This window comes from Folsomia candida, unplaced genomic scaffold (assembly GCF_002217175.1).
Source record: "Folsomia candida strain VU population unplaced genomic scaffold, ASM221717v1 Fcan01_Sc011, whole genome shotgun sequence".
In the NCBI taxonomy this organism is placed as follows: Eukaryota; Metazoa; Arthropoda; class Collembola; order Entomobryomorpha; family Isotomidae; genus Folsomia; species Folsomia candida.
The window spans coordinates 2,254,084-2,276,740 of NW_019091203.1; the positions used below are offsets into that span (position 1 = coordinate 2,254,084).

Genomic DNA, 22,657 nt, shown 5'->3' on the forward strand with positions numbered 1-22,657 from the left:
CGGTATTATTTTCATACTGAATCTGTATGATTGTAGGGATGGGAAAGTTCTATAATTAACACCCTGAAATGCGGAACTTCTCCAATGTTAACTAAGCTCCTCGCCATGCTATCCTATCATGTTATTCTGCTCTTGCACTTATCTAAGCACGTAAACATATTATCAATATGTTTACGTTTTCCAGACATTATTCCGACGTCCATTATTTAAAAGTAGTGATGTAATAATTTTATACTTCCCAATATTTCGATTGACATTATATAACTATTTTTATCAGATGAAGGCCCCAATTTAAAATTGTATCCTGAAGTTACAAAATTGTCTGAAATTGTCAATTTCAAATATTTTGTGCAAAAGGTATTGGAGTTATGTATTTCCATAAACATGTAGAAGTTAATGTTAGTAAATATTTATTGTCAAGTTGATTTTTATTGCCCAGTACAATTAAAATCGAAGCACAAATACAATTACTGTTGCATCATTTAGTTTATATTTTAAACCAATACTATTCCAATGTATAAATATTAAATATATTAACTATCCCCTATGAACTAGGAGAGGATCAATGAAACCAAAATGGTATGAGTATGAAGACGCAGGAACTTTGTCCTCTCCGGTACTTCTGATAAATTGATGTTATATTATCTTACTACCCTACACAGTATTTAAGTTTAATTTCATACATATATCTACTTATGTACATTCACTCTGATCAAATCTGATCACGTGGTGACTACATATATGCCATGCTTTACCGATATGATAATAAACTTATTCTCGACTGATGGTAAATTCATTACCACCCTGGTAATATGTTTTTTTTACTGTGGTTGTATTTACAAATATATTGTAGCAACTTTACTAGCACCCAGTGACAAATTATTAGCATGTCACATGTACGTATGCAGTAATAACAGTCAGCCTGGTAACAATAGCCAGGCATTGGCATTGTTACCGAATTTTTTATGGCGTAGGATTTACTTAATTTAAAATCTTTCCTTCAATATAATTTGAATACTTTAAAAATAATTTGTTTGAAGTTTGTTTGTTATTAAGAAATAGTTTCACGAATGGTGGTGTAATTTCCGTGCTCGAAAATGTACACTCTTAAAAACCCGGGGTTAATCATCATCGATCGGTGTGCAAAGCCAGCTATTTACAATTATATGATTCACAAATAAAATATTGAAATAATAAATGATAGCAATAGGTCAAATAATGATAATATTTCGATACGTCAAATATTTTCAAAATGTCCACCATCTCTCCTACATTTCTGGACCCCAGTCGTACTTGATGCTAAATCCTGTCCCCACAGTTGCGTTGTCCGACTGGAATACAACCACGTAAATAGGCGAGCTGTCATATCGAACAGTAGTCTCATTGCATAGAACCCTGAAATTAAATACAAATTCGAATAAACCCAAATTTTTTTAGAATTGGTAACAATTTCATAATTATAAATAAGTAAACAAATTTTAAGTAAAAAAAAGTTTATATTGCACATATTAAAACAGTATGTGGGGCATTCAAATAGCGTACTCACGACAACGTCTAATTTTGTATCGAAACTCATTTAGCAGCTAAATAAAATTTGCGTGGTGTGGCCGGTGTGGGGAATTCACAAAATATGACTTCGTAATTCCCACAAATTTTAATATTATAATATATTTTGCACTCACAATGTAGGCGCAAACCATGTTCAGCCCAGATAATTTTAGGACCTTATTAGTTTGACAGAGGAAAAGCAGGAGCCTCCAAAAATTATCTGGGCTGAACATGGTTTGCGCCTCCATTGTCAGATGATTTTTGTGCATTTTCGTAATTAAGTAGTTAACATTAGGGACTTATCCCTTTGTAAAATTTGCTGATGGGGCGAGACATTTGAACCACCCGGTATTCATGTCCATGGTTCCAGGTTTATACATAGATACATACGGCTCCTATGCATACATGGCATATACATACATACATGCACCGCTTATTTTTAACTATTGTTGAACAGCAAGAAACGAATCTCCGAGAATTTTAAGTACTTTACATAATTCAATTTTCTGGAAAGTGTAACATTGAACACCAATCATACACATGTAATCGCGTTAATTTACAATACCTTGAAATTGGATAAAATCCGTTGTAATTCATGGAAAACGTGGTAACCGTATCAAGACACGAGGCGTCCAACCCGACCGTCTTTATTTCAAAGCGACTCTGCATAAAGTCGTAAACCCAATTGGGCGGGGTGAAAAGGACAACGGTAAATTCACGATTGGCATACTGCACATCGGTCGCTGGATGTTTGAACTGGGCACTTTGACCCCCCTCAATCCCAGGCTGACACGTTTGCACGCTTTTGTTTGAAATGTCCATATCTCGTACTGGCATGGAAATATACTCCAGCACGAATAGCCGTTTATAAATTAGTGCAGCGCTGCTCGTAAGAAAACTTATGATGACAAGATTTCCAGAAATTTTGAATTTCCCTAATGTGTTTCTGAAATTGGAAAATAAAATTATGTAATGTGAATTTAAATAATAAATATAATTTGTGACTTACACCCGCACATTTTGCACATGAGACGAGCCGTAATTGAATGTGGTTAATTTAAGGTATTCCTGTGTCCCGCCAAAGACATCCATTTGCAGTATGTCGAAAGTAAAATCGCTTAGGAGGTCTGATTTTACCATCCAGACGCAATATTCTGCTCCTACAGCGTGTCCAGATGTGTACTCGATTCGACCATGACTACCAGTTAGTACGTCGCCACAGGTTGTCGCTGTGCAAAATGTTTATGATTTGTAATTACAAAATTAACCTAATTAAAATTTAAGCAGTAATAAATACATACAAACTTCAAACTCAGGATTAGCCAAGGAATGTGCACCCAAGAGTTTCGAACCATTCCCGGTTAAATGCTCTAAATTATTCGGCCCTGTACCAATAATTTCGTTTAAATTTATTTTAATAAAATACAATTTATAACAGATTTTGGTTTATATTCGTACCTGCAATACGTGCAGCGTATCCACCGCATAATAATGCTCCGATGTAGAAAAGTATCGTAGTTATGTTCACAATTGATTGCATTTTAATTGCTTATTTAACATCGCCCCAAAATGAGCTTAAAGTTATACTAATGGCGAATGGAGATCAAACTTTGCCTTATATGCCCTACCTAATCTGCTGACGTAGCTGAATAATCAAAACTTGATAAAGATGTAAAACAACCCCGCAAATATTTACACGGTCAACTTCCCCTGAATCACAATACCTGCATATATGTGCATATCGTAATTATCAGCTTATCAATCATAAGCACTATCGAATACGAGCATACGTCCGTTTTCGGTAGGTATGGAAGTATGTATGTTTGTGACCTGGTAGTGTTAATAAGACTGTGTTATGCTGTTGATATTATTGAGGGATTTAAGCCTATGATAAGGTCGTTATAAATATCTGTCGGTCCGTCTGTCTGGTCAGGCGGGAACGCAAAGGCATAGAGACTTGAAATTTTTAACGTCAACTCCTTACGCCCTCAGCTAGTTCCAAGATGGGCACTTTATTTAGGTTCGATCAATTAAGGTCAGAAACCGACAAGATCGGACCAAAAAAGAGGAAATTGCTTATGTATTTGTTTTAATTTGGACGAAAATTTACCCCGAATTCGACAGTGTCTTCATTTTACACGAAAGGTAACGAATGGTCGTAAAAATGTTACAGAATGTTGAATTGCATGCATATATGTAAACACGTCAGACGTGTCAATATGTATTAACAGCTTTTAAAATGACAAAAACAATGATATTTATCTTGATGCTTTCACCCCTAGGTTACATGCGTTGTAAAGGTTTATGAAATTTTATTTTTGACATTTGAGTAACAATTATTATAACCAGAAATTCGAGAGACACAAAAACCTTGATTTTGAGGAGTGTAAACTCACAAAAATCAGCTCTACAATTTTTTAAAATATTAACAGAATCAATTATCAGTTTTTTGTCTCTAAAAGTTCCGGTTTTGATTATTATTACCCATTTACTTATCAATTACAAATATTATTTAATGTGCGATTTTTTAGTCTCGCTTACTTTCATATAAATTGTCCGAATTTTTAATATTACGCAATTTGTTTTATGTATAACAAACAAGTTTGAAAATAATTCAGTTAAATTAATGAAAACCTTTTACACTTATGTTACACCTACATACGTTTGAATAAAATAAGCCGCCAATCAGTGTTCCCAATCGGATTCTATGGTTATCCCACTTCCCACCGCAGTATGGTCGGTGTACAATATCACCACGTACATTGGACACCATCCTAAAGTGTAGATATTCCCACACAACCTAGATAAACCACAACGAAGAGTTATACGACATAGTGTTATAAATAATACAAATTTCATGATGCTAATCACAAAATGTTGTCTTCTTCCAGAATGAAATGAGAAGTGTCAAAATTATTAGACTAAACTTTGCTTTCATAATTTCATAATTACCTGTCCGTTGAATGCTGTTGTGATCCATATAATGTCGCCGTGGTGACAAAGTCCGTACAAGTTCCTTCCAACCCCCGCGTATTTAATCGCAATCGGTTGTTTTTGTTAATTTCATCGAATATCCAGTGTGGTGGAGGGAAGACTAAAACAGTAAATTCATAATTGTCGTAGGATTCTTCTGAAGACGTAGGATATCTAAATTGATTTGCTGGGCTGGTCACATTAACTATGGTTTGTATGCTGTTTGGTGAAACTAGCACGGTATGGGTCCGCCTAACGACGAATTCTAATTTGAAGGGAGACACCTGCCTCAAATTTCTACTTAGCGTTATTATAACTACGTGTCCGGATAAGGTAAATTGCTTGTAATCGTATCTGTAATTTCATGAAAATACGTTGCAAAGCCTGAAATAATTATCTTGCTTTTACGACTTACTGGGGTCGACTGACTTGCGCTCTGCCAATTCCACCCGATGATGTGCTATTAATGTACCAAAATGAATCCATGCTTGGCCACCAAATAGAATTACTTTGGAAAGTGGTTAGCGTAAAGGTAGCGTGAGATGGAGATCGAACCATCCACGTGCAAACTTCTACTGCCGTGGTTGACTCTCCAAGTTGTGGAGTATAGTCAATTCGTCCTGTCGTACCGTTGAAGATGTGCCCACACGTTGTCGCTAAGGAAAGGGATACAGTAATTATTTATTTTAACATAGTTGAGAAAGCTGAGTGAAAAGTCAAATTGTAAATTAACAGACATTATATGATATGTATATTTGCATAATGATATGTATACCAATATCTGTAATAGGTTCAGCTGTTGTAGTTGTGCTCTCCGTCGTTGTTGTTGGAATTGGGCCAGTTCCTCCGGTTCCCCCAGTCCCGCCAGTTCCTCCTGTTCCCGGTGGCAATGTCTCTGCCGTAGGGTCCTTTGTTGTTTCCACCGTTGTTTTTAGCGTCAGTTGTGTTGTTGGCTCCTCAGTGGTTAGATCCTCAGTGGTTGTTGGTTCTTCGGTAGTTGTTGGATCTTCAGTAGTTGTTAATTCTTCGGTAGTTATTGGAGCTTCGGTAGTTGTGGGTTCTTGGGTAGTTGTTGGTTCTTCGGTAGTTGTTAATTCTTCGGTAGTTGTTAATTCTTCGGTAGTTGTTAATTCTTCGGTAGTTGTTGGATCTTCGGTAGTTGTTGGGTCTTCGGTAGTTGTTGGTTCTTCGGTAGTTGTTGAAGTCTCAGTAGTTGTAGGTTCTTGGGTAGTTATTGATTCTTCAGTCGTTGTTGATTCTTCCGTGGTTTGCTCATGGGTGGTTGCTTCTTCTGTTACTTCATCAGTTGTCGTCAGCTTTGTGGTAACACGTGTCGTCGTTGGTTGTGAGGTTGGAGACTGCACTTCGCAAATATATCTGAGCAGTTGAGTATTCCAGCGTGAAACCCAGTCTGAAGAGAACCGATTCCTATACGAAATCCCGATTCTTAGTAGTGGATTAGGATCCAATGGGGGACTTCCGTTTTCCCATGGGGCCCAATCCCCCACCTGCTCATAGTTAGATCCCCATCGCCACACCTCAAGATTGGAATCAAATAGACCTTTCGTCCAGTATATCATACCTGCTAAGTATAATTTATTTATTACCTGTCCCTTGCAAATGCATAAAACTGAAAATACCGTATCCATAATTCTCCAACATGCGGTTTATTGATGATTGTTCATCCTCCGACTCTATTGATACTAGGCCGGAATCTTGTCCAAATAAATTTTGACAATCCTCATCAGCATTACTCCATGAAGCCTAGAAATATTTTTAATATGACATAAATCCTGCATATAACTGATAGTACTTCAAATAAAATTTACGAACAAAAATCTATCTCAACCCACCCCATTTGCACTGACATAATAGTGCCGGTAGCTGTTTAATTTAGTAGGGTGTTCATAATGGCCAAGATAAGTCATTCCTACAGAATAGATATCAATGATTTTTTTAAATTCAAAACGGGAATAATAAAAAAATGAATTCTGAACCTACCCAAATCTTCCGTAGCTTCACAATTACAAGCAAATATTCCCAGCAGGACATAAGTACCTATAAAACTACCTAGCCTAATAATCATAATTTTGATTTTTGAGCAAAATAATCTCGTTCAAGTTCCCCCAGACAGATGAAACATAACTAAACTAATTTAAAACCATGCAACGTATTCAGGATTCCATTATGAGTGTGTTCGTTATCCTTATCAGAACTTATGCCCACCTAAACGGTAATGTTTGCATTAGTAATTGATCAATATTTAGATCAGTATTCAATTTCTGCGTTGTTAATGTTATTTACACCCTGTATTTGCTTAACCTCTCATCACCATGGTGATTATTTGTGCATGTTTTTCAGTAAATCGAACAATACAAGCTAAATTGGCTTTGGCTGAGCTATGTGATATTACGTGAGAATAATTAGGTCGAGAAGGATTAGTTGACCAGGAAATGGTGGATAATCAAATATTCCAGGTACTTTATCACTTGGCACAAATTCCCATGTCCCATGTCAAATTTTATCAATCAACATTATATAATTCCCCTGACAAACATTTCTATGTACACTGCGTCAATGGATGGTTTATTATACAAAATGTTAATCCGTGTGGACATTGTTTAGATAAGTCGGCAATTTGTCACTGCTCAAAGGTAAAAATTATATTTACTTATCCTCAAACTGTCATTGCGTTTTCTGCGTAAATATTCTTGTTCCAATATGTAAATAATTTTTAAACTTTAATTCCCCTGAAAAATATTTGGTCATATCTTACGTCAATGAATGAGTTGATCACCACGAGCTCCGCCGGGTCCAAACCTGTTTGCTTATTTCAGCAAATATTTTCTATTTACAGTGGGTTGATTGCATGATCACCAAAAAAGGTGAGGTTGCATCCGACTACATAAAAAAAGCTTGACTACTTTGAATTAAGATTTTGACCACTGCGAAATAAAAGTATTGGGTCAAATGATAAAGGTAGTTTTACAGGATTAAAACTGGCGACGTGTCTGGTCTTAGGTTATTTAAATTATGTAAATAAAATATGTTTAAGTGAAATCACATAGACACATATTTCACTGATGCGTAATTGGGCGGAATCTTAAATGTTTGCAATTATAAAACTTTGCATCGTCCAATTACTTCTGTGATACATTTGAAACTCTCCAGTTTTTTTAGAATCGAAAAAATGGAAAATGGATGGGCACACTAGGTCAATCGAAGTACTCCAATTTTTTTCCGTCAAACTAGAGAATTTAGATCATTTGCGCGTAATTTTGAACCTTACTGTAGTGTATGTGAATAAGGTAGGCGAGACTTAAGGGTTCACATACATACTTAAAGACTTGACTTTATTACATGAGTATGTAAGTTAAACATATGGAAAGAGAAGTAAAGAACTTAACACTAGGAGAGGCGGATTCAGTCTGCTGAGAAGCAAGTTCTGGGCCACTACTTATAAGTAGAGAACTGAGACGTACTGCCACGTCGACACTATTACTGGACTATACCGGTATATACTGGACTACTGACCTCCTAACCTTGAGATACATAGTTGTATGAAAAGCTACAGACATATGCATATACTAGGGTTGCCGCGGGTAACGGGTCGGGTACCCGTTACCCGCATACCCGCACGATTTTTGCGGGTACCCGTTCTCTGCGGGTAGCGAGAACTACCCGCACGGGTAACGGGTAGTCCAGTTTTTATTTAATTTTCGACTTAAAACAGCTCACAAAGAAAGTTAGTCCATTTACGAACAAAAGCACCAATTTATTATTTATTCATTTCAAATTTTGGCATTTTCCATTTGCCAGCAACTAGCGTTCATAGCGAGCGTGTGTTTTCGGAAGCAACAGAAGCCTACGGCAGCCTTAAATGCTTTTTATTCTTGGAAAATGCGGAGAAATTATTGTTTCTCAAGAATAACTTGCCTGCTCTGAAACATCAGTAATAACTTGACTTGTACTTGTGTCTTTATGTAAAACTGACGAGATTTTAATTTGTGCTTTGAAGGTGAAAAACTTGAATCGATTGAAAGCAAAAATTCTATTTGTAGGCAATTTCGTAAATGATGCCTTCATTTAAAATATAAATTTTAAAAATCAGACTAAAAATTGACTCTATTTTCAAATTACACAAGGATTGTCTCGCGAGTATATCAAAATATTAACGTCAAAGTCCAATTTTTAAGTACATGTTTTGCATCTTTTTCCTTCGCTGACGTTAACCATAGTTGACTTTGAACTCTCCCCCCAAATAGTTTTCTTTTAACGGGCTATTCAACAGAAAAATAAGTGATAATTCCTAATTTTTGGCTTGATTTTTCTATATAATTCGCCAAGAAATCACGGCATAGGCTTGAAAAGGTTCCATTGTAAGCCAAAAAAGTTTGGTTTCAGAAAAATCTAAGGTCATCTAGCAAATTATGGCATTCGGTACCTGCACAGTATTATATCCAACTACTGAACAACCCAAATGAGCAAATAATTGATTAAATCAAATTTATTCTGAAGGTTAGTTAGTTTTAACTTAATTCTCGTAACGGGTAGCGGGTAACGGGTACCCGCACGGGTACCCGTGCGGGTACGGGTAGTTGTGCTGCGGGTAACGGGTCGGGTAACGGGTAGCATTTTCGCTACCCGCGGCAACCCTAGCATATACCACATTACCTTCCCCAAATTTACTACCATTTACTATAAGTTAATCGGTCAAGAGGTTTGTGTTGCCGTCGAGGACGCGAATAACTCGTTGAAGCTTCCGTTTGTGAATTCTCCGAGATAGTACTTTGATCGGCAGATTCTTCAGTATTATTGGGAATTGCTTGTTCAGGTTCAACTTCCGGGACTGAGTTCAGGAGTGTAGAGAAAGTCGTCGTCGTCTACTGGATCAGAGGGCGGTGGACGTGGTTTGACATGTGCCTCCAATACCTGGTCGATGTGTCTCTTCATAATCTGACCATTGACGCTGATGAGGAACGACACTGGACCCACTGGCTTGGAGATGACACCAAGTGACCACTTCGGAGCGTTTCTGGAGAAAGTCTTGACCCACACTTCTTGTCCAGCAGTAAAGGAACGGGAACGACTCTTCTTGTCGTAACTTGCACACTGGCGATGCTGTGCTCGACTCACATTGGCATGAGCATCAGGCAAAACCAGGTAAAGGCGACTACGAAGCTTTCTACCAAGGAGCATTTCGCAGGGTGCTGCCCCCGTGGTAGCATGTGGGGTGAGGCGGTACTCGAACAGGAACTGCTGCAGTCGCAAGTCCACATTCTCCTTCCCCAATTTCATAGCTTTCTTAAAAGTTTGGACAAATCTTTCTGCTTCCCCATTGGACCTAGGGTGATAAACAGAACTAGTGGCATGGCGAATACCATTACATTTACAAAAAGTTGCAAATTCTTTGGAGGTAAATTGTCTCCCATTGTCAGATACAATTTGTTCAGGAAGTCCAAATCGGATGAGTGAATCTCGTATGTGTGAAATGACATTTTGACTCGTTATAATTTGTTGCTGACAATAAACTTCTGGCCATTTGCTATGAGCATCCACCATGATAAGCCACATCTTGCCTAGGAAAGGTCCCGCAAGATCGATGTGAAGACGCTGCCATGGGCGTTCTGGAAACTGCCATGGGTGTAGCGGAGCGCTAGCAGGGTTGGGACGATGCTCGGAACAGGTCACGCATGCTTTTCCCAAGGACTCAATCTCCTCGTCGACTCCAGGCCACCAAACGTGCTGTCGGGCGAGAGATTTCACACGGACGATTCCAGAATGACTTGTATGAAGCTCATCTAGAACTTTCTTTCGTAGCTGAGTGGGGATGACGACACGTGTGCCCCACAGCAGTACACCTTGCACCATAGTTAGTTCATCTTTTCTTGAATAATATGGTTGCAAATACTTGTCTTGTTGTTGTAATTGCGCTGGCCACCCAGACAATGTGAAACGAACAACTTCAGATAGAGTTTTATCACGGGCTGAGAATTGACGAATTGCTGTTGCCGTGACGGGAAGAACTTCCATGCTTTCACTAGCGATGAGATTGACTTGCGATGTAAACTCCTTATCAGTTGCAGATTCATTCTTTAATGGTAATCGGGACAGGGCATCAGCATTACCATGTTCGGTTGTCTTCCGATACTGGATTTCATATTGGAACTGGCTGAGGTGCAGACTCCAATGATGAAGACGTGTTGCGACGTAAGGCTGTAGATTTGTTTTGGGACCAAAAATTGCAAGTAAAGGCTTATGATCAGTCACCAATATAAACTTACGACCACACAGAAACTTAAAAAGCTTTTTAGTTCCATAAATGATTGATAATCCTTCCTTCTCGATTTGAGAATACCTCTTCTCAGTCTCGGACAGGGACTTGGATGCGTATTGGATCGGTCGCTCGGTACCATCCGGGTATTTGTGAAATAGGACGACTCCTAGACCTTTAGATGAAGCGTCACAGCTTATTCCGATGGGAAGAGTCGGAGAAAAATGAGCGAGAACTTCACTGGATGAGAGTTCTGACTGCACCTTCCGAAATGCGTCTCTGCATGGACTTGTCCACTTCCATGGAACATTTTGACGAGTCAGTCTGTACAGGGGCTCACAAATATCTGACAAAAAAGACATAAATTTGCCATAGAAATTAACAAGACCAAGAAATGCCTGTAATTCAACCACGTTAGCTGGTTCTTGAATTGCGAGGATTGATTCCACTTTGCTTGGATCTGTGTGAATTCCGTTCTTCGAAATGATGTGACCCAGATAAGTGATGGACGGTTTCATAAACTCACACTTATCTTTCGACAGTTTGTAGTTGCACTCTCGCATCCTTTGTAGAATTGTTCGGAGATTTTGCAGGTGTTCTTGTTCTGTTCTGCCGCTGCAAAGACCGTCATCCAAAAAGGAACCTGACATTGGGACTCCTTGTACAAGTTTGTCACTAAACTCCTGGAAAAGTGCAGGGGATGAGGCCACTCCCTGGGGTAACACGTTGTACCTGTAGAGGCCACGATGTGTGTTGATGACCAGGAAACTTTTCGTGCGCTCGTCCAGCTCCATTTGATGATACGCGTCTGTGCCATCCAATTTGGAGAAAGTCTCACCACCTGAGATACTGGAGAACAATTCTTCTGGGTTTGCAATGGGATATTGCGTAATACACAATTGATTGTTAATAGTATTTTTAAAATCGCCTGTTATTCGAACCTTCCCATTGGCTTTTGGGACGACCACCAAGGGTGAAGCCCACTCACTGTGTTCCACTCTTTCAATCTGTCCTGCTTTCTCCATCTTGTCGAGTTCGCGATCCACTTTCTCTCGTAAAGCGTAAGGGATAGGCCGGGCCTTGAGGAATTTTGGTGTGGCGTCGTCCTTTAACACGATACGAGCCTAAAAATTCTTTATTCTCCCTGTAGACTCTGTAGAACTGAAGACGTCTGAGAACTCGCTGAGAACAGACTTGAGGGTTAAAGTTTGCACATTACTGACAGCATTGCACTGAGCAGCAATTTCATTCCAATCCAATTTAAATGCTTTCATTAGATCACGACCAAATAGCGACGTACCTTTACTGACTGGAAGTGAACGTGTTATTTTCTGACCTTTGTAGACAATTGTAGTTTTCAATTCCCCGAGAGGTTTGAATTGGTGATTCGTATACGTGCGAAATGTAGCTTGAGACCTGGAGAGCTGCGGTGAACCCAATTGATGCCAGAATTGTCCCGAGAGGAGACTCTTCTTGCATCCGGAGTCGAACTCCATGACGTGACGAACGCCGGCAATCTCAACCGTGATGTTGATTTGTCCATCATCACTTGTTCCGACAGAGTGAATGGATGATACATTGTTGTTTCGATGAGGTTGATTGCGGTGTTGATTTTGTTGTTGTGGTTTTGGGGTTGAGCTTCCTCCACTGCGACGATCTTCGCGAAATGTCCCCGTTTGGCGCAAACAAAGCACTCGGCGTCTTTGTGAGGGCAATCCTTGGGCGACGTATGACTGGACGATGCACAATTAGGACACGATTTCCTGTTTTGTTGGTGTGGATTGTTGTTCCGCTTTGGATTGGATGGTTTGTTGTGATTTGAACCGGACTGGCCTGCACGCGGCGTGTTTTCCGACTTCCGGTAAACCTTGTTGACTTGGTCTGCTCCGGACTGATGAGCATTTCCATCTCGGACAAGGGTGGTGCTGAGTTCTGCGGTTTCTTGTGCCTGAGCGACGGCGACCACGTCTTTGAGGGTAACGTCGTCCTCTTTGGTAAATAACCTTCTCTGTGCAGATTCACTCAACAAGCCAAATATGAATTGATCCCTTAACCGAAGTTCTAAATCCGTCTTAAACTTACAAGTTACTGCCAATCGTCCTAATTCAGCAAGAAATTGAGCAACTGTCTCTCCTTTGTGTTGTTTCCTCCCCATCAAACGAAATCGTTCTGCAATAGCTTTGGGTGCGGGTTTGAAGTTATCGATAACCAACTGGAGTAATTCGTCGAGTGTCTGGTCAGAGGGTTTATCAGGAGCAATGAGGGACATCAGGGTCGCGCAAGATTGCATTCCCAACGTAGCTAGGAGAATGTCTCGACACTTTCCATCGTTTTTCGCCGGGTCGTGGCCGTTCGCACCGAGGAACGCCTTAAATGTGAGAACCCAGACATCAACGTCATCCACTGATGAATCGAACGGTTTCAAACTACCCGCTGTATTCATTACGACAGGTTTAAGTTCTGGTTCGGGGTCAAAAACTTCACTATTATCGTCGGACTGATAAGTGTTCTCTTCTTTTCCAAAAAAATTCCACATGAACAAGATTTAAGTCACGTTATCCTCGTCGCCAAATGTAGTGTATGTGAATAAGGTAGGCGAGACTTAAGGGTTCACATACATACTTAAAGACTTGACTTCATTACATGAGTATGTAAGTTAAACATATGGAAAGAGAAGTAAAGAACTTAACACTAGGAGAGGCGGATTCAGTCTGCTGAGAAGCAAGTTCTGGGCCACTACTTATAAGTAGAGAACTGAGACGTACTGCCACGTCGACACTATTACTGGACTATACCGGTATATACTGGACTACTGACCTCCTAACCTTGAGATACATAGTTGTATGAAAAGCTACAGACATATGCATATACCATACTTACTTTTTAATTTGCATGTCGTATATAGAAACAATTTGGGTTCTATTTTAGGAGTAAGCTGAACGATTGTGCGTATCAAAGTAAATGCCAAAAATTATGTAAATATTTCTTACAAGAAAACGTGAATTTATGTTAATTCAAATTTTACTCAATATCTACAAAAAAAACTGGCTTCTACCGGGATTACCAGAAAAATTTACCGATATTTTAATGTGTTATTACCAAAAGTGAGCTGTCATCTGAATAACAATTGCGTAGCATGAAGATTTAGGTTGGTTAAATATTGAGTGAAGGTTGATTTTATTGATGGGCTTAAAACTGGCGACATGTCTGTCGCTGATTTGATTTTGATTCTGTGAAAGCGAAAAAATCGATTTGGAGCCGTTGATTTAACAGTTAGATTAATACTTAGTTTCTCATGAATCAAAGTTAAAAGTTATATTTACTTATCCTCAAATCGCCATGAAGATTATGAGAATTTCCTGCGCATTTATTCCAATAATTAATCGTTCGCCTTGATCGGGTGTTCTATTTTACGCGAAAATGATTAGTTTGTGAAAGTCGAGTAGGATTAGTTTACAGGGAAATGGTTGACATTCAAATATTCCAGAGCACATATGTACATATTACCTCACAAATTCCCAATATTTAACTCTTCAAATTTACTCAATTGGTATAAATTTCACTATAAATATGTATGGATGAAAAATTAAGTTTGTTTATTAGCAGTTAAATATTAAGAGCTTGCTATTCGTTTCACTATTCATGTTGTCGCCTTGAAAAATACACATATTTTTCGTTCTTGTGGTATGAAAAATGATTTATGGTAATTAAAGGTAGGAGCTTTCTTAACTCCCAGGTTCAGGTAAAGACACAAATAACTTATAACTCATAACAACATAAATAGTTAACTTTCACATTATCAAGCTAACTTCTTAAACAGATATGTATTATGCACAGAACCGAACCTACATATGTAGAATAAATTTGAGGTATTATCAGTTTGACCCTACATATCTATACAAAAAATATTATAAGTTAACGATTAAACCGACCTGTGGAATAAATATCATTAAAATGTACTCAATAATCAATAAAATATCCCGCAGGTATACATACTGTATTGCGCTCAACCAAAAATAAAGAAACCAATACATTTTATCGTCAAATAAATCTTTTTCATTGTTTTTATTTCATTCTAGCAAAAAGTTTTAAGTAATTCCAGTTCCATTCGTATTCAGCCATCTTAAATCGATTCATCATTTCTTCTCTGAACTTGCACATCAAAATGTATACGCAAAATTTTCTGAAAGTTTTCCATTTCGTGCTCTACCTTCCCAATTTAGTTGGCTCCTTTCCAGTCAACGTGGATCCTAAAAGGGTCACATTTTATATGTCAGAAAAGTCGAAAAGCCGAAACACCCGGGCAACCTTACTCTTTCTTTTTGTGGTGATGCCTTTCTACTTATTTCGAACCTGGGAGATTTGGGCGTGGAAGGGAGGAAATTCCAATAAATATTTCCACCTGTGCTACGCCATTTCGTTTGTGGCTGTCATGGAGACCATCACGTTGCTACACATTCGCTGGAAAAGGGACGAAATAAGTGTCGCGTTTAGTCGAATGGTCCGGAGTTGTAAACGGTTTGAGGGTAAGGGATTTCTAAAACTTGTGCCAATTTTTAAAATCGGCCTGTATAAGTATTTGAGAATTTTCTGTGAAAAATTTCTCTTTAATATCAAATCATGAAAATTTACTGTGTAAAATTTCTGTTGAGTCAAGTCTGGAGAATTTCATATGCAAAATATTCTTTTAATAATTTCAAATCTTGCAAATTTACTGTGCAAAATATTCGTTTAATAATTTCAAATCTTGAAAATTTACTGTGAAATTTCGTTTTAATAATGTCAATTCTTAAGAATAAGCTGTCAGGGAAAGTTTCTCCATTTAGCGAACTTTCCCATATTTTTGCGCTAACTCTTGTAACCTGCATTCGCAACGTGTAACGATTTGTACTTAAATGTTTTTAGTGAAATGGGTGCTTCCACGTTACAACGCAATGGATTTTCGAAGCCTGAATTTGTGCGGTATATTTCTGGACGTCACGAGTGTTATAGTTGCCATCGTCTTTATCCCGCTGTGCTGGACGAACACGATTTACTACTACCTGGTTCCTGAGACGCCAATATTTCACACCACAATTTTACCCACATACTGGGAGAAATTGCACGTGGTACGATGGGCGCATGCCATATTTCTCACCTATTATACAACAATTGTTTACCAGTCGATTCAAACTGGCTCGAATATGGCCATGTTATGTGCATGTAAGTGATTGCAGTTTAATGCGCCCATACAATCTCTCCATCATGTTGGACTCGATGACAAATCACTAAAACCCTTATTCATAATCAACACATTTTTAATTATTTCTCGGGTACGGGAATTTATTCTAAAATTCTGGAAGACAAATTGGTGCTCAGTTTATGTATGTACATATTTCTGAAGCCTTCTTAAACTTTAAACCTCTTCCTGCAATATCTGGACTGTGTTTCTTTAAACAGGTTTGTGGTCCGGAAACTTATATAGGTTACGAATTTGTCGCTAAAATTTTAAAATAAATTCCCAAAGTGGTGGAATGATTAAAATGTGCTGATTTCGGCGATGAGTCATCGATTTCTTCGTTAACCGCACTGTTCGCCCAATATTATTAGTCGCAAAAAATTCTGAAAGGTTACGTGGCAGATTATTTATTTTTCAATTAGCAACCAAATAACCTCTCAGAAAATTTTCCAAGAAATTGCGACTATTAATATTGAAAAAACAGTAGTTTTTGCCTCCTGTTATTAACGGGCTGATACATAAATTAGAACTTTGTACAGATATCATAAATCGTTAGTTTTGTTAAAATAACACAAATCGATGATGATTTTACCAAAAATTATAATTCTGCACAATTCAATTTTTTGAATTCATAAAAATGATAATTCTGCAAAACCTTAAATTCGTCTTTGCAATAGTTTTAAAAAGCTCATCCAAATTTTATATTTTCAGGTACAATATGGTTCTTGTTGTCCTCTGAATTTCGGATATTTCCCAAATCTACCAAAAAATACATGACATACCGCTCGCTCCGATCAGTTTACAATCTTACACATGAATACACATGTGTAGAACTGCTTTACAAACAAATAATGGATATATATGCTTACTGGCTGCTGTGTCGCCTTATTCTGTAATTTCTCCGTTATCAAGTACTGGAACGAGCTGAGTCCATTTACAAGGGCAATATTTTTACAAAGAGGTCTATAAAATCGTAATCTCACGAAAATTAAAAAAAAACGTTTACGACACTAAATTTTGACGCAAAATCTAAATTTAGCATCAGCGTTAATGCGAAATTTAAGAGTCAAATCCATTAATTCGCAATCTCCGGAAAAGTTAAATAATCTCAACAAATGCAGCACTTTATCAAGATATATGAATGATAATGATTTTTATCGATTTGTAGTAATTTTTTTACCGATTGACAATATTTTTATTTGCCATTCCAATTACTACCGACGTCGTAACGATTTTATTCACTCTCAATCGGTAACAAATTTACTCCCATGGGGGCAGCGTAACTTTAATTCACCACTGAAGTATTTTCCTGTATTTAGGTCCTTCTCATCACTTGGAGCATGTGTACACAAACTGTTTGGGTCGTATTTCTCGAAGTTATGGGACACATGGGCGGAATGACGGCTAAAACTTTGAAGTCCTGGAAGAATATCAACTGTCGCAACGCTCTGGACAAGAAATATCTTTCAAAGTTTAGAAAGGCTAAGCGACCCTTGAAAGTTGGGGCTGAAGGGGTTTTCACGATTAAGAGGTTGACCGTGTTGAAGTTTGTGAGAGGCGTGGTAAAAGGGACGATCCGAGCGGTAATGACGATTGGGAAGGATAATAGGAAGACTTAAAATGGCCGTCTCTTTGCGCACTCTTAAAAATAATGTTAATGTTTTTAGAAGTAAATGAAGCCTCAATTCTAGATTAGGTAAACTATGCTAAATCCATACCTGTTCACTTTCATTCATTTGAGTGATTATGGTGCTGAGTGGTATTAAATGAGAATGATTTGCCAGTGCTGTCAATGAAAGATTCTGTCATTTCAGATGAACGAATTTGAATGAAAGAATTTTCACCCGTTTCATTTTTCACCCCATGCTTAATATGTACATAGGGCGAAGCAAGAAATGAAGTCGGATGAAGTGAAATGAATTTGAAATAAAAGGAGTCAAAGTGAATTATAATCTTCGGTTACATTGATGGCTGACTTTTGAATGAAAACTAAATTTTTGAACAGGTATGCCTACATCTAGAGTAACGTTACTTTCATAAACTGGGAAATTTGTCAATAAGATAAACTTCTAAAATTGCATTTGTTATCGTAGTTTTTTTTTATATGAAATTCAATGTGATAAGAATTTTGTAATTGATTTCCATCGTCTTGATATGTACACTTCATTATGAAGTTTTCATAAGTATGACGTATAATTTATCAACACATACATTTAAGTGTTACGAACTTGCAAGCCGTTTCACTTGCAAAGTACGTACTTCAAAAAATACGTTGGGTTACTACAACTGTTTTCGGTTAATTAACTTTCACGTTATTAAGCTAAAATCGACAAAACCCAACCCGCAACAAGCGATATTATTTAGCATTAATCTCGCAAGGTTGACCCTACAGATATAAAAATAATTTAATGATTAACCCGTCCTCGACATAAATAATCTTCAATCTAAATCATTAATCAATAAACCGTTACAACGCATGTAACCAAGGGGTGAAAGGAGTGTCATACGTCAATGTGAATATCAAATTGTTCGAAAATTTGTTAAGATTGACACTTCTGACGTGTTTTCGACTTTTGTGTCTTATTTGTGTCAAATTTAACAGTTGATAACCCTTATGTGACCTTTATATGACCTCTGAGGTCAAAATGGAGGTCACCATTGAATTCGGGGTTAAATTTCAGTTGAAATTGAAATAGATATGTCCTATGACCTTTACATGACCTCTGAGGTCAAAATGGAGGTCACCATTGAATTTGACATTGAAAAATAGTTAAAAATGAAGTGTCACATGTCAAAACTGACAAGTGACACTTTTTCGTCACTTTTCGTCACCGTGACGATGTCATCGTCACAGGTGACGTCCAAACACAAAATCACATGAATTTTCGAATTCCTCATTGAAAAATAGTTAAAAATGACGTGTCACATGTCAAAACTGACAAGTGACACTTTCGTCACTTTTCGTCACTGTGACGACGTCATCGTCACAGGTCAAAGTGTCCATCTTCGAACTTGTCCTGTCCCTTGACGTTAGGAGTTAACGTTCAAAATTTCAAGTCTCTATGTCTTTCCGTTCAAAAGTTATCGGAGCTACGGACGGACAGACAGACATACAGACAGACGGACGGACATAACGATCTTATAAAGGGCTTTCACCCCTTAATAAATTGACTCGTGAATATATCATATTGTGCGTAAAGCAATAAAGAAACTTTACATCAACTTTATCGTCAAATTATTTTTTTCATTTCTATTTCATTCTGGCTACAAATTTAGGCAATTCCAGTTCCACTCGTACTCATCGGTTTTAAATCGATTCGCGATTTCTTTTCTGAACTTTAAAATAAAAATGTACACTAAAAATTTTCTGAAAGTTTTCCACTTTGTTCTTTACCTGCCAAATTTGGTTGGCTCCTTCCCAGTCAACGTTGATCCGAAAAGTGCCACATTTTATATGTCGGAAAAATCGAAAAAACGAAACACTAGGGCAACCTTACTCTATCTTTTTGTGGTGATGCCTTTCTACTTGTTTCGAACCTGGGAGATTTGGGCATGGAAGAGAGGAAATGCAAATAAGTATTTCCACATGTGTTACGCCATTTCGTTTGTGGCTGTGATGGAGACGGTTACTTTGCTTCATATTCGGTGGAAAAGGGACGACATTTGTGTCGCGTATAGTCGAATGGTTCGCTGTTGTAGACGGTTTGAGGGTAAGTAATTAATGGAAATTGTTTCAGGGAAATTGGTAAAATAAATGTGTATGACAAGGTTGTGATTTCAGTTTGAGTAATTGCAATTTTTAATAATCAGCTTCCTGTGCAAAACTTCAGCGTTTAATCACATTAATACTAGAGAATTTGATATATCTGCAAAATTTGTGCGTTTAGTAATGTAAATTCTCGAGCATTTGGTTTATGTGCAAAATATCTACGCCTAATAACGTTAATAATAGAGAAACAGATTTATCTATGTGCAAAATTTCTGCGTTTAACAATGTAAATCTTTGAGAATCATCGTTCTATGCAAAATTTCTGAGTTAATAATTTATTCTGAAAATTCTTCTAAGGCTCATGGCCCATAGAATTACATAGAATTAAGTTATAACATACGTTTGAAGTAGTAATTGGAGTCCGTAACAATTGCGTAAAAAATCTTAAAGTACAATTATTTATAAAGTGACATTGTGACAAATTGAGTTCCTTTTTAACGGTAAAATCGTGACATATGTACATGGAGTAACATATGTAGTAATATAAAATTATAGTAATATAAAAGCAATAATAGTAATACATATATAGTAATATAAAATTTCTGAGTTTAGTAACCTCAATTCGAGGAGATCAGAGTTCTTTGCCTGAATTCTTATTCTGTTCTTGGCCTTGTTTTTGAATTTTTTGGTAACTTTTGCTAACATTTATTTTCAGTAATCTGGGTGCTTCCACGTTACAATGCGATGGATTTGCGAAGCATACATTTGTGCGGAATATTTCTGGACGTCACAAGTGTTGCAGTTGCCATCTTCTTTACCTCGCTGTGTTGGACCAACACAATTTGGTACTACTTGGTTCCCGAGACGCCGATATTTCACACCACAATTTTGCCCACATACTGGCAGAAATTGCACGTGGTGCGATGGACGTATGCCATATTTCTCACCTATTATTCTACAATTGTTTACCAGACGATGCAGAGTGGTGCGAGTATGGCGATGTTAGGTGCATGTAAGCGATTTTGTGTTAACAGGTTATTCGAGGACTTATTTATGAAATTGTGAAAATCAGGACTTTTTAATTATTTCTCGCCTAAAGAAGTTTATTTATTTTAAAATTCTGGACTTCAAATATGTACTGATTAAGTTCAGTAATAGAATTGCGGAGACTTTTGAATTAAGGCCGGGCAGTTGAGATACTTTCGAATTTTGCTGAGGGTCATTAAACCTGAAAGCACTTCATTCAAAAACTCTCCAAATCTGCAGTATCTGTATATGTTCTTAGAATATTTGCAATGGTCTGCTCTACAAATTTTTGGACAAGAACTTGATAGCAAATTCCCAGACTACAGAAATGATTAAAAATATACTTATTTTGACGCTTTAATCGATAAGTCATCGAGTCCGACGTTGACAGTTGGTTGAGTGAGTTTTAATCTTTTGGCCTTCTGTTAACAATAGGCTGATATAAGTTAGAAATCTGTATAAACGTCATAGTCTTAACCAAACATCTTGTTAAAATATCATAAAACCTTTATTATTTCTTCCAAGAATAGTAATTCCATATTACAAAATAGTGGATTAATTTTTTCACAACTGTTAAATCGGTTTTTCAATCAAGTTTAATATTTTTCAGGCACAATATGGCCCATCTTGTCTTCTGAGTTTCGAATATTTCCCAAATCTACCAAAAAATACATGACGTACCGCTCCCTCAGATCAGTTTATAATCTAACACACCAATACACATGTTGGGAACTGGTGTACAAATACGTAATAGAAATATACGGATATTGGCTGCTCTTCCTGCACGGAATGTTTGGTCAATTAGCGTTATTCTGCAATTTTTCTGTGATCAAGTATTGGGACGAGCTGAGTCCATTTACCAGGGTAATATTTCCGAAGAGAAGCGTATAAATCACAATTTCCTTATTAGGTAAATTGCGAATTAAGGTTTGTCCCACAGAAGTAAAACTTATCCTTCCTCTTAATGAGAAACTTATATATATGTAAGTATATACGTATGTAAGTGGAAACACTCTTAATTCGCAATCTCCCTAATAGCTTGCACTTTAAATAATCTCATCGCAGCAATGAAACTGTAATATAATTTTTTACCGACAAGGTAGTAATTTTTTTTCCCGATAGCTAAATTTTTTTACTTCGGGGTTCCCAATACAACCAGCATGGTAACGAATTTAGTATTGGTCGGTAACAAATTGAGATGCTTAAGGTATGTACATATTCATTTGCATTCAGGGGGAAATTATTTACTTGAATTTAGGTCCTTCTCATCACGTGGAGCATGTGTTCGCAAACTGTTTGGGTCGTATTTCTCGAAGTGATGGGACACGTGGGTGGAATGACGGATAACAATCTGAAATCCTGGAAGAATATCAACTGTCGCAACGCCCTGGATAAGAAATATCTGGTGAAGTTTAGAAAGGCGAGACGAAATTTGAAAGTTGGGGCTCAAGGTGTCTTCACGATCGGGAGGTTAACCGTTTTGAAGTTTGTGAGAGGCGTGGTGAAAGGGACGATCCGAGCGGTCATGACGATTGGTAAGGATAAAAAGAAGGCATAAGATCTGTTGGAATTCTTAAAATAATGGGCATTTATCACCATTTTGAGAAGCAAGTGTAGCCTGCGGTAAATCTAGACTTGATAAACTTCAAAGTGCACTTTTCAATCGGGTATCATGATTTTTATGAAGGCTGCCCGGTTTGTACTCGTGCCAAAAACATTAAATACGTTTACCCCATTCAACTGTGAATAGGTAATGCGTTGACTAAATATTTAATATCGAATTAATTATTCAATATTTAATCGATATTCCGTTGTTCTATCTAAAAAAATAAATATGTATCCATGTGTACCTTAAATCGAAATACATTAAACTTTACCCTTTACCAAGCTGGTGATGCTCTTATCTTTT

The 22,657-nt window shown here is 37.4% G+C and overlaps 3 protein-coding genes across 4 annotated transcripts; all 3 read right to left on the bottom strand.

Moving 5' to 3' along the window:
- Window positions 1-393: 393 nt before the first annotated feature.
- Window positions 394-3,148, bottom strand: LOC110854968. The gene is made up of 5 exons (XM_022103395.2): window positions 3,007-3,148; window positions 2,850-2,933; window positions 2,558-2,777; window positions 2,114-2,494; window positions 394-1,395 (listed from the first exon to the last, which is right to left on the bottom strand). The coding sequence occupies exons 1-5, from the start codon at window positions 3,086-3,088 to the stop codon at window positions 1,269-1,271; spliced, it is 894 nt and encodes a 297-aa protein (XP_021959087.1). The 5' UTR covers window positions 3,089-3,148; the 3' UTR covers window positions 394-1,268.
- A 697-nt stretch (window positions 3,149-3,845) lies between these two features.
- LOC110854970 (pheromone-regulated protein PRM7) lies at window positions 3,846-6,692 on the bottom strand. 2 transcript variants are annotated; one of them, XM_035855765.1, is made up of 7 exons: window positions 6,523-6,692; window positions 6,375-6,451; window positions 6,162-6,285; window positions 5,297-6,106; window positions 4,937-5,177; window positions 4,501-4,875; window positions 3,846-4,348 (listed from the first exon to the last, which is right to left on the bottom strand). In XM_035855765.1, the coding sequence occupies exons 1-7, from the start codon at window positions 6,605-6,607 to the stop codon at window positions 4,234-4,236; spliced, it is 1,827 nt and encodes a 608-aa protein (XP_035711658.1). In that variant the 5' UTR covers window positions 6,608-6,692; the 3' UTR covers window positions 3,846-4,233. The 2 variants fall into 2 exon arrangements, with proteins under 2 accessions (XP_035711658.1, XP_021959089.1); XM_022103397.2 differs by having other exon boundaries at window positions 5,297-6,103; window positions 6,523-6,690.
- Window positions 6,693-9,357: 2,665 nt separating this feature from the next.
- On the bottom strand, window positions 9,358-13,331 carry LOC110855158 (uncharacterized protein K02A2.6-like). The gene is made up of 3 exons (XM_022103579.1): window positions 12,191-13,331; window positions 12,019-12,104; window positions 9,358-11,901 (listed from the first exon to the last, which is right to left on the bottom strand). The coding sequence occupies exons 1-3, from the start codon at window positions 13,329-13,331 to the stop codon at window positions 9,358-9,360; spliced, it is 3,771 nt and encodes a 1,256-aa protein (XP_021959271.1).
- Window positions 13,332-22,657: the final 9,326 nt, after the last annotated feature.

What these genes read in the sequence shown, in the direction of transcription:
- LOC110854968 (XM_022103395.2), bottom strand. Translation starts at nt 3,088, where the DNA reads ATGCAATCAATTGTGAACATAACTACGATACTTTTCTACATCGGAGCA. An exon ending in TAATCCTGAGTTTGAAGTTT is followed by an intron (nt 2,778 to 2,849) that starts GTATGTATTTAT and finishes CATTTTGCACAG; the next exon opens with CGACAACCTGTGGCGACGTA. An exon ending in GGATTTTATCCAATTTCAAG is followed by an intron (nt 1,396 to 2,113) that starts GTATTGTAAATT and finishes ATTTAATTTCAG; the next exon opens with GGTTCTATGCAATGAGACTA.
- LOC110854970 (XM_035855765.1), bottom strand. Translation starts at nt 6,607, where the DNA reads ATGATTATTAGGCTAGGTAGTTTTATAGGTACTTATGTCCTGCTGGGA. An exon ending in ATTATGTCAGTGCAAATGGG is followed by an intron (nt 6,286 to 6,374) that starts GTGGGTTGAGAT and finishes AAATATTTCTAG; the next exon opens with GCTTCATGGAGTAATGCTGA. An exon ending in GTTGGAGAATTATGGATACG is followed by an intron (nt 6,107 to 6,161) that starts GTATTTTCAGTT and finishes AATTATACTTAG; the next exon opens with CAGGTATGATATACTGGACG.
- LOC110855158 (XM_022103579.1), bottom strand. Translation starts at nt 13,331, where the DNA reads ATGTGGAATTTTTTTGGAAAAGAAGAGAACACTTATCAGTCCGACGAT. An exon ending in TCTCAAGCTACATTTCGCAC is followed by an intron (nt 12,105 to 12,190) that starts GTATACGAATCA and finishes GTTCACTTCCAG; the next exon opens with TCAGTAAAGGTACGTCGCTA. An exon ending in TTGCTGCTCAGTGCAATGCT is followed by an intron (nt 11,902 to 12,018) that starts GTCAGTAATGTG and finishes ATCGTGTTAAAG; the next exon opens with GACGACGCCACACCAAAATT.